The sequence below is a fragment of the Lemur catta genome, chromosome 1, assembly GCF_020740605.2.
Source record: "Lemur catta isolate mLemCat1 chromosome 1, mLemCat1.pri, whole genome shotgun sequence".
Lineage (NCBI taxonomy): Eukaryota > Metazoa > Chordata > Mammalia > Primates > Lemuridae > Lemur > Lemur catta.
Window position 1 is genome coordinate 219,140,298 of NC_059128.1, and position 12,885 is coordinate 219,153,182.

Sequence of the window (12,885 nt, forward strand, 5' to 3'; positions counted from 1 at the left end):
GTAGTCCCAGCTACTCTGGAGGCTGAGGCAGGAGGATTGCTTGAGCCCAGGAGTTTGAGGTTGCTGTGAGCTGGGCTGAGGCCACAGCACTCTTGCCCAGGCAACAGAGTGAGACTGTAGCTCAAAAAAAAAAAAAAATAAAAAGAATCATTCTCTGTGATTAGGGAGGTCAGATGTTCTATCTTCTCAGCAATGCTGTGGGTCTTAGGCCCTCTCATCCCACCCCAGTGGGAAAAGAGAACATAAAATGCTCAGTCAATATCTGGTTACCAGCCTAAAAGCTTTTCCTATGGCTTCAAGCTTCCTAGATTGCATGGTTAACTTTGTAGCCTAATTAGAAACGATCAGAAATTTAGCTAGGAGCCTCAAATGACAGGGCATTTCTGTATACAACACGCTTTTAAATCAAGGGTGCATTAGATGCACCAAAATCTTTGTTTGTATCCTAGGCCCTCTAAAATGGGGAATAGGAACCCAAGTAGTTTGTTCCATGGTACGCAGTAGTCTTAATGCCTAGGGGTGGTGGTGTGGGAAGACAGGCATTGAGGGTCAGGGTAAATGCTGCAGAGAGCTGTGATTAAGGACTTCGGCCCTGAAGTCAAATGACTCTGTTCACATCCCACTCTGTAAGGCTTTGGGCAACTTAAGAAGTAGCTTTCAATTCCTTATATGAATGTGGTTGTAAGTGAGAGGGCCTACATAGAGTGCAATTAGCAAGTGCCAGCACAGAATAACCACTCCATATATGTCAACTATTATTACCATGGGCCTAAAGCCCCCAAGATCCATCTTGTCTAAGAAGTACCACACTCATGCCTATTAGCTCACACATTTAATTAGAGAATTTGGGCAGCTGCAAGGTTGTCTCTCCATCCATGATCTTCCCTGAAATTAAGTGTCCTGTTATAGCAGCGCAGATGCAGCAGCATCCATCGAGAGTTTTAGTCCCATCTGCGGAGGGAAGGCTCTCTTTCTGGCTGTGGTTCCTTCTGTGGCTCTCTGTACGTGTTGTGTCCGGGCCCAGCCTATCTTTCTCTCTGCAGGCTTCGGGGTCTTTCTCCACACTATGCCCTGTTCAATCACAGGACTTCAACCCGGATGTCGGTTTGGCATGGGTTCTTATGCGTGGGTCGTTCATGGACCAACAATCTGAGTCGGTATTCGAAGCCGTCCGCACTGCCCGGGATGATTCCTTAACGCCGAGGCCGCTGTAGAGCCCAGACCTCGGCCGCACCAGGGGTTGGTTAAGTGTTCGCACCTGGGCCCCTCTGGCTACCTGGTGGGGACCCTGGTGGGGACCCCGGCCGGTCCCGGAGGCCGCGGCGTAGCTCCTGGGTGAAGGTGTCTTTGAATCTCTCAGCCCGGCGGCTCAGGGATTCCGCGGGCCCGGCCGCGAGGCCCCGCAGGCGGCGGGCCGCGTCCTGGCCGCGTAGCTGGGCCTGCAACAGAGCGAAGGCGGTGAGCTGCGCCGCACGTCGGATGGGCCGCGACTCGGACAGACGCTCCACCAGCTGCGGGCTGTGCAGCAGGGCTGCCAGCAGCCGCCGGAGAAGCATCTTCCTCCGAGCGCCCCGGAACCGGGAGCACGCCGCTCTCACCTTCTGGTCGACGACGTTCCACGGCGGACCACGCCTGCGCCCGCGCCGCCTGATGACGACACTGCCGCGCTCGGATTGGCCAAGACGAGTCCCACTTTCGGCAGCCGCCTCCGCGCGTTTCCGCTTCCGCCGACGCTACCTCGTTGTTGCCGGAGTCGCCGCGTCCCTGTCCACCTCTCTGCACTATGTCGGGTGGCCTCAAGGCGCTGCGCAGCGACTCCTACGTGGAGCTGAGCCAGTACCGGGACCAGCACTTCCGGGTGAGGGAGGCCGGGCCGCGAGAGGGGAAGGCCCTGGGCTAGAACGCTGAGAAACGTTTGCATTTTTCTTTGTGTCGTATCCCATTCTGCTTGTGTCCCCAAACGCCAGGTGGGGCCCCAGTGCCTGCTGGGGAGGCAGGGAATGGATGCTGGAAGGGCGTTTGGATATCAGTGAAGCCACTTTCTCTTGAAGAAAGGGAACTTGAGGCTCGCTTTTGCATTCCCTTGCAGCCGCTCTCTGTACTTGTCCAATGCAGAGAGGTTTGAGCGGCGGTAGTAGTGGTGGCTCCCGTTTTCATGGGCTTTGCCTCGGCAGAGTGACTATGTGATGAGGGGAAGGGTGTCTTTTTCACTCCTGGAATAAGTGGAGGTGAGGTGCCTTCCTGACCCAGATACAGGGCCTTTTTTTCCTTAATCAGCCAAACAGTGCCGTTAGGCGATTCAGGTCCTTTCCTTCTCTGGTGGGATGGTACTGCGAAGTTCTGCGCGGTGGTTACGAGAGGCAGAGTTAAGTCCTGACTCCGCTGTCGGTGAGGCCACGGAGTAGGGAGGTGGCCCAGCCAAGCTAAGCACTTTGAAGGTGTTTGGATATCAAGGTCAAAGAATTGCTGGATTTCAGAAGAGGGAAATTTTAGTCTAGGCTATGTCACAGTGTATTTTACGGAAAGGGGTAACGCTGTAGATATTTAAGGTGGGCTTTTTAATATCAGCAAAGGTGGGGGTGGGATATGGTGGGGCACTCATTAGCCCAGTTATTTAGTGGACGTTTATTGAGTGCTGTAGCCAAAGCCTTCTGCTAAGCCCTAGAGGGATAGGGAAGACAGTTTGTGCACCGTAAGGGCTCATAACCCTTTAGTAGGGATTGTGAATGGAGGCAGGTAATCAAAATCTAATGCAGAAATGAGTGGAAAGGGAGGGGCTGTGAAGGTTCAGAAAATGGGGAAAATCCCCTTGTGACTGGAAAATGAGGGGGCACGTGTAGGAGAAGGTGGTCGTGGAGAATGTGAAAAGTGTGTTAGTAGGGTAGGGAAAAAGAAATTTTGTTTGAAGCCAAATTCAGGAAGCTCTTAAATTCATTCACTCAATCAACAGTTTTTAAACGTTTAAATGCTAGGCATGGTTTTCACTTACACCACTTTACAGTTCTCATTACCTCAGACAGTTAGTTTCACATCATAACCAGCTTGAATTTAAGGCATCTTGCAAGATAAAAACTGTGGAAGAATTCAGCTTCTGCTGTATTCGTTTCTGCAGTCTAAAGCCTATAGCTTTATTTAGGTAGTAAGGTGGTGATACTGTCATGCAGAATTTCTAGTGTTCCCTGAATGGGCTCCATATTAATATCATACCTTAAGTACCTTACACCACAATGTCTTAAGCTGTAGGCTGTTTGTTTGGACATTACTTATATGTGTGAGAAAAGAAAGAAAAAAGAAAGAAAATGCCTCCTGTCCCTAATTTTACAACTTTTTCTGCCTCATTCCAAAGTTCTGAAAACCTGTTTTTAACATAAAATGACTATTGTCCTGTGGATTTTTAAAGGCAGTATGGGATGGAGAATAAGAAATTTCAGCCACAACTACTGAGTAGTTGTGTGACCTTAGACATGTTACTTAACTGTCTTTCCTAATGTGTAAAATGGGATTAAATTACGACCTACCTCATATAGTTGTTCTGAGAATTAAATAAGACAGCACACATGTACGTCTTTGACCTGCATTCCCTTGATTCCCCCCAGAGGCAGACATACTTGCCAGTTTCTTGTGTGTGGTATCTGTGTATGTTCATGCTTTTAAAAAATATAATTTGGAGCATACCCATCAATACTGTTCTGTACCTTGCTTTTTTCACTTTGCACACCATCTTGGAGATGTTTCATATCACTGCATGTAGGTGTACATTTTTGTAGGGGCTGCATAGTTTTACACTTTTATGTGTACCATAATTCATTTTGGTTTCCTTTTCATGTGAGTTTAGAAGTTTTCCCTATTTCTATAATCTACCACTGAATGTGATGACATGAGACCTATTACTGTGAACACTGTGCTACAAAGCAGTCAGACGAATAATGCAAAGTCATATTCTCAGAGAGAAGGAAACTGTAACAGCGTTACATATGGAGTAGTAAATGACAAAGGGAGGACTCTTGGAAAAGTGCCCGTGGGGGCTGAGTATGGATCTACTCTGCAGGTTGGAATACCACTGTATGGTTAATGTCAGAGCCCTAACCTGGGGCAGAAGGGCCTGAGAACAGGCCATCTGGTAGGCCTTCTGCTTAATCACATTTGTCCTCCCTCATGTGAAGACTAGGTCTAGGGACAGCTATTCTGGTTTTTGTGAAGGTGTCTCAAATACTATGTCTAGCCCATGATGAGCCATCTTGTTCCCAGGGATTATCAGGTGTGTTGGCTGCAGCCCAGTTATATTCCTGTCTCTGGCTCCATCCTGTCTTCCAAATTAGGAAACCCATTAGGAAAGTGACATCTTTTGTGTTTTAGTGATCACTACATTTTCTCCTAAACTCAAGAGGAAAATATCTGAGCATGTAAATCATCTAAGCAGTTATTGCTTTGAATGGTCTCTATGGGAGTATTACAAGGAAAACTCTCTCTGAAAATCCATTTATTTTTCACTACAAAGAATAAAAGAACTCTAATATATTAGGTCAAGGTCCGGAACTTAAACTTGGGCCATTGAGAAGATCCAGTGTTGAGGATACAGTGTGTGCAGGGAAAGGATGTGCCACTTATGTGGCAGTTTGGTGTAGAAGTTATACTGTTGCATGCAGTGTAACTTTTGAGCCCCATCCCTCTACTAAGAGCAGTCTGGACCTTGCATAAGTGCTTTATAGAATGTGAACAACCTTTTTTTCTTTTTTGGCAAGGGATTTGTGGGGGATTGGGATGCAGATTTGATTTCCAAATCAGAATCATTTTGCGCTACTTAGAAATATCATTTAAGTAAGGCTCTTCTTAAGTTGTATTGCTTAACTTTGTCTCTATTTGAAATTCTAGGGTGACAATGAAGAACAGGAAAAATTACTAAAGAAAAGCTGTACATTATACGTTGGAAATCTTTCCTTTTACACAACTGAAGAACAAATCTATGAACTCTTCAGCAAAAGCGGTGACATAAAGAAAATCATCATGGGTCTGGATAAAATGAAAAAAACAGCATGTGGATTCTGTTTTGTGGAGTATCCTTCTGGTGTGTCTAATGTAGCTGTTGAACCAGGCTAGAGCTCAGAGAGATTGGTTGCCTGTTTTAAAAAAAAATGAAGGTATTAGGTTATTGGCATGCCTACACTTCTACTTCTTCCTTCATCTACTGCCTACCTTCTGTCCAATGTGCCTACACTCTCGTAATGTGAAAACTGGTAATGTATACATTCTGTTCTGAAATCTGTGCTTTGTTTATGGTTGATGCTTTAAAAAAAAACAAAAAACCAATTGTTCAAGAATACGTGCCCATGGTGTTAGAAAAAAGTCTAAAGGGTATGGTGAAAATGAATTCCCCATACCATTCTAAATCCCCAATTCCTTTCCCCAGAGTTAGTCAGTTACAAGCTTCTTGGGTGTCTTTCCAAAAATAGTCCTGTGGCTGTGTGGTAGCATACTGTATGTGATATATTTTTTTTAACCTATCTTAGAGATTGTTCCATATTAGCACATGTAAGTCTACCTATTTTTAAAATGGCTGTATAGTATTTCATTATGTAGATATGGATTGATTTTATAGGTAAAAATCAAAACTGTTTACTTGTGATGATTTATTGTCTGTCTGGAAACTATAAATATTGTATTTCCTGGATTTATCCTTTGGGTCTTTTTACTAATATTTTATTTTTTTATCATTTTATATTCTGAGAAATTTCCCAGACCTGATCTAATGTGTCTTTTGAATTTTTTTTTTGTACCCTGAATTACATTTTGGTTGTATTTATGTTGTAAATTTTCCTCAAATGTCTGATGAGCCCTGTGTTTCCATTAATAATTAAGGGAAAGAATACTTACTCACTGGAGCCAGACAGAGCTTCTTTCTCAAATTGGTGTCTTGCCTTTGGGATGTGTGGGTTTCTCAAAAGCCAGAATGAAGAGAGATTTTATTTTGGCTTGCTAGCATCAAAGACGCTAGTTCCTCCAGACAGTTCATTCAGAACTCTATTGTTTTATTTTTATTTGCCCAGGATATACACCTTCCTGCTTGTGGGTCTTCCCAGATAAACCTTTAATGAAACCATACTTGTAGCCTCCCTTCTTACTCAATTTTGAATTAAAAGCCTCCTGCAGATTGTTGTCTCCTTCAAGAATATTTCGATTGTGCGACTTTTGTTTCATCCATTAGCACTCTTCCATAAGCTTTTGTTGAATCTCTGGTCCACCGCTAGCCTCTTCCATTCTTTGTGTATATGCTTCTTTCCTGACTTTCTAATGTGGCCTTGAGAAAGAAAGTAGAAATGTGTTTACTCTTAACCAGCTTGAACCAGAAGCCCTGCTTGTGAATCTATTCTCCACTTGTGATTTTGGTATCTGATTTCTGGGCTCAGCAAGCTTCTTCCATTCTCTCATCAGACACAAGGGACCAGACCAGGTTGCCCAAGTTTTGCTTTTGCTGCTGATAGCAATGGCATAAAATAGTTCACAGGGAACAGGGAGAACAATGAAAATTCAAGTCAAAGAAAATCCATCCAATAGATAATGAGTCTCTGAGAAGGAGAGTGTGTTTTTGCATTTGGTTTGTAGGTCAAAGACTAACAGTCATTAATGGCAAATGCCCAAAGAGAATCTGCTATTACCAGCTAGTGTTTCTGTTTGTCCATCTAGCATTCATTTTATTCATTCAGCATAAAATTACTGTATGCCTACTATGTGCTAGGCACTGTCTAGGTTCTGGATACTGGAATTTCACCAAGTGTTTCCCTACCTGTGTAATGAGAGATAAGAAAAAAGTCTAAATTAGCATTTCCCAAACCCTGCTAATAATCATCTTTCCTTATAGAGATTTTTAAAAATATTAATACCATCCTGTGATCTGCTTAAATGGGTTTGGGAACTACTAACCTGGGTGATACTTTGAGCCTTCTAGTGAAATGCAGTGGCAATTCCACATGAACTGTGACCTCCTTCTCTTTTTATTACAGTTCTTGAATAGTGCCCAATTTAGATGTCACTATTTCTTTGATAAGAAGTATACAGTTTGTGGTCTAAACCTACACTGAACATATTTTATATTTTGCAAGCCAAAATATGGAGACAGTGGGACCAAAGAATTATTAACAGGAATATCCAGGAAATCATGATCAATGTAGCCATGGAAAAGTATCATGTTTGACTCCCAGAGTGCTTCTGGACCAGCCTCAAACAGGCCTGTGCAAGCTATTATCTTTGAACTCAGTCTGGTTGGATTAGCTTCTGTACTTTATCCTAACAACTCAAGTTCATTTATGTGTTGCTTCCTGTATTTCCGAAACATTTGGAGAAATGCTAGTGTTCCTTAATACTTAAGATACTATTCAAGAGCAGATGCAGAAAATGCCATGCGGTACATAAATGGAACTCGTCTGGATGACCGGATCATTCGCACAGATTGGGATGCAGGCTTTAAGGAAGGCAGGCAGTATGGACGTGGGCGATCTGGGGGTCAGGTATGTAGGATCTCTGGGCTCAGCCTTTGTCTGAGATTTTCCGGTCGTAATGACAGGTGTTTTGTCAATTTGTATTTACTCTTTTATAAATAACTTTGTGCCTGTAAGTTTGGCTTGAAGTAAATCTGAAAACCACCCATTGGTTTTGGTAAATTAGTTTAAACCTTGAAACAGTATATTCTGGACATTTCTACAAGGAACCATTATTGAACTTCTGCTAGGGGCTAGGTATTTTCTACCTGTAGGAGTGTCTAGAATGAAAGCAAAACACACTGAAACAGGTTTAGATGTGTACATCCTGCTTGAATCTTATGGCACCTGAAAAGATTTAGTAGACTGTTTGTCTGACATGTTTGTGGGAGGCAGATTTGTTAGGCCAGTCTTCTCTATATCTTTGTGTTCTTTTCAATTAAGGTACGAGATGAGTATCGGCAAGACTATGACGCTGGGAGAGGAGGCTATGGAAAACTGGCGCAAAACCAGTGAGTGGTGAGAGCTCCATCAGTGAAAAACTCACTCCTTTGGCCTGTTGAATTTATTGAACCTTACCCAAGGACTTCAAACCAGCTCATTTTTACGGAGGTTTGATCAGTATCTCTGCTGAGCTGGAAGCCTCTTGATGGTTTTCCTCTGAAAATTATTAAAGGACAGAATCCAAAAGGATGCCTTTAATTCTAGTCTTAGAATCTTGGCAATGTGTCAGGTCACCGGAATGATTTTCAGTTACCAGGTCAAAAACTGTGTTCCTTGGCAACAGATTTGATCTGCACTTCTTTTAGGAAGACTGGAAAAATTTAAAAATTTGTTTTACCATGTTTGAGTCTAAGTAGGTTCATGATCTATATTGGGGCCTGCAATTATTTTTTTAAGTTTGCATGAGATAAAGTTTAACAAATGGAGTTTTGCTATGTTGTATAGCTTTGCTCTAAATTAGTAACAGGTGTTTCACAACTGAATTTGTTTTTTATGAATTCTGATCGCTAAAGGAAAACTTAGACGTCAAGGAGCCTTCCTAAATATTAATAGTTGGTGCAAAAGGAAGCCTTAGTCCCAGGGGTCTAAAGCTTCTGTGCTTTACGTATCAGGAAATTAGGTGCAGGACTTGAAGAGTATTTACTAAAAACATTTTTTCAAAAAAAATGTAAATGTTATACCTAAAGCTAAAAAGAAAAAAAAAAAAGCAAGGGTCTGTAAAATGGAGAACCTCAAATACTCCAAGAGGTGGGGAAGACATTGTCAGTAAGAAATCGGATGAAGTATCAGAGGCACAAGTTAAAACATTGCCTTGACATGATGAAGGCTGCTGTCAGGGCCATCTGATTTCTTCTGTTCATTTTCAGTGATCTTGGGGATGGAGTGGGTTTTAAAGACCTTGAAGATTGAGAGAATGCTTAACAAAAACAATCACAGAAGCTTCCTGCAGGAGATGTCTATTCTAGCTAATTCTCATATTGATAGGGAGCTAATAGTCTCTACAGAGAGGGGAGTCTAGAGAATTTATTTTGCATTTGTGAGGCAAGAGGTGATTTCTAATGTTGTGAGTTATTGCTCATTTAAAACTGTTAAGTCTAATTTTCCCTGATGTGAAAAAACTGTGCATTTTTTTCATTTAGCAACAAAGTATCTTCTAACTTGCAGTAGTTTGTGAAAGTTGGGGCTGAAGTACCTCAGTGCGAACATGTTTCATGTTATGGTAAGTGTAGGTTTTCCCATTGAATTCAAACTGTTTATCTGCATTTTTAAAAGAGCTGTAACTAGTTGTAACTGCTTAGAAAGAAATTATTTGCAAACATTTTGAGGATACACTGTTCATTTTTAAAATTTCTTTTTACACTGTAGTTTGAACTAATGTATTTTATATCCATTTGTAGTAAAACATAATTCAGATTTCTACAGGCCTTAAAACCACAAACTTATTATTTGAACTGTGTCTTCTGTAAGAGGTTTTAATAAAGTTGGACCAACTTATCATTGTCTCTGCCTCTTTCCTACCCTAAAAAGAAGGACATGTTCTGGAACTCCCTTACTCTAGACTATCTGTGAGTCAGTTTTTGGGGGGGTTATCTATGAATAATGTGCAGGATTTGCATCCATTTTGACAGTTGCAACTAGCTGTGGCTTCATATGAACAGAGAGCTTGGCTGTTCTTGTGAAAAGAATAAAAGATGCATCAAGCAAACTTCTCTATTGATGAAGAATAGGTACATTTTCCAGAAAACATGCTCTGGATGATTGGCCGGGAAGGGAAACTGAGCTTGAATTAAGACAACTTTATGTTTCTTGGGCTTGGGGACACTAAATATGAGTCTTTCCATTGCACCCTTCTTTTTGCTATTTCTCTCAGGAACAGCATCTGACATGTTTCTCACTTTAACCAGAGAAAGTAGAAGTTCAGATATGTACACTAAGATTAGGGAATATGATATGTGGGTTAGGTGTCAGATATAGCCAGGCTGGAACCGTAGACTGTCTTGTCCCTATCCCTACACATTATTAGCTAACATGCCAAACTTGAAACTCAATTTCTTAAACTAAACACATATTAATGATCAGTAGGTGGCTAGTAGCTGTTGTAGGGGATGAAAGTATAGAATGTTTCCATCATTGTAGAAAATTCTATTGGGTAAATACTGCTGTAAGGGCAGGCTGGTGAGGGTGTACACTGGTCCCGGTTCTTAAGTGAGTCTTCTCATGACTGGAATTGTCACTGGTAAAGATTACTACTCAAACAGTATACTTTATTCAACACAGGAGAACACAAGTTTATAAAGGCATTTAGTTTATTTTTAAAAAAAATATTTTGCTAGAAGGGTTGAGTACTGTAATTTTACATGATCATAATCTTTAAATAAATTCTTTTTCTGACCAACAGGTACCATTTAAGTGGACAGCTTATCTAGGTCTGCTTTTGTAACACCCAAATAACGTTAGCACTTCTCTGATGGTATTCCCTAGGTCTTAATTATCTACAGGCCAGGAGGCAAAGCCTAGCACATAACAAAGTATGTGCTTTATAACTTCTGATTAATTCAGTTTCTCAACATAATTAAGCAGAGCAGGTAATTAGTATATATATAATTCACACTATTAATACATTGTTTCTTGCCTGAAGGGTCTGACCCACCCAGACACCCCAATTACTTCTAACCCAGGGAAGCAGTGTACCACAACTGCAAAGAAAAAGGGCAGCTCAGATTAGGCTAGTGCTGGCTGTGTCCCAGTTAGGTCTGTTATTGTTTTGTTCCAACTATAAATTCAGGATGACCATGTTAACTTATATTCAATACTAAGTAGAAAATAGAATACAAAGGCAAAAATGTGCTTTGGGGATTATTGGCAGCAACTGCTTCTTTTCCCTTTCTTAAGAGGCTAACTGAAAGTTGATTCTCTATGATTCTTGAGAGAACTTAACTAAAAGTTGAATTAAATCTATATTCATTGCTATAGATTTAAAAAAAAAAGGAAAGACCACTAGAAAGAAGCAACTACAGCCTGATAAGTTTGTTGATGGAGAGGACCCGGGCAGCTTGCGGAAAGCTCATCAAAAGTAGCTTTTAGGCGGGGCACAGTGGCTCACGCCTGTAATCCTGGCACTTTGGGAGGCTGAGGCAGGAGGATCGCTTGAGGCCAGGAATTCAAGACCAGCCCCTGCAAGAGCGAGACCCCCTCTCTACAAAAAAATAGAAAGTTAGCCGGGCATGGTGGCACACACCTGTAGTCCCCAGGAGTTTGAGGTTGCAGTAAGCTATGATTATACCACTGCACTCTAGCCCAGGGAAGAGAGTGAGACCCTGTCTCAAAAAAAAAAAAGTAGTTTTTAGTTAGATAAGGCCTGTGCTTGACCCCAAAAGCATAGGTTTCTCCACTTGTGGGCACCCGAACAGTTTAGTGCCAAGCTAATGACAGCAAAGCAATGCCTGTCTCTTTCACCAACAGCCCAGAGTATATTTCAAAAATGCCTTTCTTACCAAGGAAGGAATTATTGCAAACATCAAGACAAAGGACATTCTAATCTAGGATTTGAGTTAAATAGAGGCTTATACCTAATCACAAGAAGAAAGGGAAAAGCAACTATATGTGCTGAAACCAAGTTTCATAAATGGCAGAAACATTTAAAAAGACACTTTTAAAATGCAACATTTAAGCTAAACCATGCTGGGCAGTGCACCTCAAGGTGCCCTATTAAGCTGGAAGTGAAGGAATAACTGGATTTGGACAGCTCACCTAAGGGTCTCTATACTCATCCCTGTATGCCTCAGTGCTGACATGATGACCATTTCTCAGACCGGAGGAAATGGCAAGCAACACAAACTCTGGGCATTAAGATTCTTGCAGGAACACAATTCTTTTTGTCTCTTCTGCATGCCTGGTTCTGTCACTGAGAGAGTCAGATACTTCCTCACACTGAAGTACAAGACATTTTGAATCAATAGCCTAGTTACTGGCTACTTTGGTATACCACCGCCCTCCCCACAAAAAATCAGAGGCAAATGTCTCACAAATTTTAAAAAATCTCACATTTGTATAATTATGTCTGAAAACCTCAGGAAACATCTTCCCACTTTTAATTGTTATCTTTCCTAATGCTGACACAACCCTACTTGTAGCAGCATAAAGTGCCTCTACTCTCAGTCTTTTTAATGACTTGAAGCACAGTAAGAAATACTGACCTGGTTTTACACTAAGGAGTTTGAGTCTGGAAGACTCAGGAAAGGAAAGTGCCAGGGCTGCTTCCCAGTGTCGACACTGGTGTTGGGAACCCCACATGTAAACATGGCCTGACTCAGCCCTCAAATGCTGGCAGTCAGCCTTTTCTCAGCCATACCTTATAGCCAAGTTAAACTAAACATTTTAGCTTTTTCTTTTCAACACTCCAAACCCAACCAGGCATAAATTCAAGTATCTTCTGCCATTTAGTTGATACTTTTCTGTACAGGCTTCTGAGTTTCTCACACATACATTTTTTGTTTTTCCTCCCCTGGATCAGAAATGATAATTGGGTAGGTTTAACATACATCTTTCCTTATTTCTTTCTCTTTCAAATATGTCACAAAAGGCCAAACGAAAGATGTAAGATCCATTACTTTAATCCCAATGCAGCTAAGCATAAGGACAGGGCCACTTTGGCCTTTCCCTCAGAAAAAATGAGGTTCGATAGAAAAGAAAAAAAGAACTATGCTAGAGTGTCAGGACTGCTCGTGTAGAAGCCAAATGAGCCCTGCATGTTGCTGAGATCACCAAAGAGATAGGAGGAAAAAAACACTCTAATATATTTGCTGCACACCCTTGGGATCAAGTTGTCTTTATAACCTTCCCTCTTCTCCCCATCCACCCTGCAAAAGACCTAAAGTCAATCTTTGACTTTGAACGTTTAAATTTCAGA

General features: G+C 41.7%; 2 protein-coding genes across 3 annotated transcripts; one reads left to right on the top strand and one right to left on the bottom strand.

Moving 5' to 3' along the window:
* Positions 1-815: 815 nt before the first annotated feature.
* NCBP2AS2 (NCBP2 antisense 2 (head to head)) lies at positions 816-1,635 on the bottom strand. The gene has a single exon (XM_045540013.1). It carries the CDS (start codon positions 1,554-1,556, stop codon positions 1,245-1,247), a length of 312 nt encoding a protein of 103 aa, XP_045395969.1. The 5' UTR covers positions 1,557-1,635; the 3' UTR covers positions 816-1,244.
* Positions 1,636-1,706: 71 nt separating this feature from the next.
* Positions 1,707-9,471, top strand: NCBP2 (nuclear cap binding protein subunit 2). Of its 2 annotated transcripts, XM_045540010.1 has the most exons (5): positions 1,707-1,858; positions 4,873-5,054; positions 7,364-7,502; positions 7,917-7,984; positions 9,116-9,471. In XM_045540010.1, exons 1-5 carry the CDS (start codon positions 1,784-1,786, stop codon positions 9,141-9,143), a joined length of 492 nt encoding a protein of 163 aa, XP_045395966.1. In that variant the 5' UTR covers positions 1,707-1,783; the 3' UTR covers positions 9,144-9,471. The 2 variants fall into 2 exon arrangements, with proteins under 2 accessions (XP_045395966.1, XP_045395967.1); XM_045540011.1 differs by having other exon boundaries at positions 1,708-1,858; positions 7,917-9,471.
* The last annotated feature ends 3,414 nt before the right edge of the window (positions 9,472-12,885 follow it).

Excerpts from the sequence above, each read along its gene's own strand:
- NCBP2 (XM_045540010.1), top strand. The coding sequence starts at position 1,784 with ATGTCGGGTGGCCTCAAGGCGCTGCGCAGCGACTCCTACGTGGAGCTG. Across the intron at positions 7,503-7,916 it reads GTGGGCGATCTGGGGGTCAG|GTACGAGATGAGTATCGGCA; the intron begins GTATGTAGGATC and ends TTTTCAATTAAG. Across the intron at positions 7,985-9,115 it reads GGAAAACTGGCGCAAAACCA|CAACAAAGTATCTTCTAACT; the intron begins GTGAGTGGTGAG and ends TTTTTCATTTAG.
- NCBP2AS2 (XM_045540013.1), bottom strand. The coding sequence starts at position 1,556 with ATGCTTCTCCGGCGGCTGCTGGCAGCCCTGCTGCACAGCCCGCAGCTG.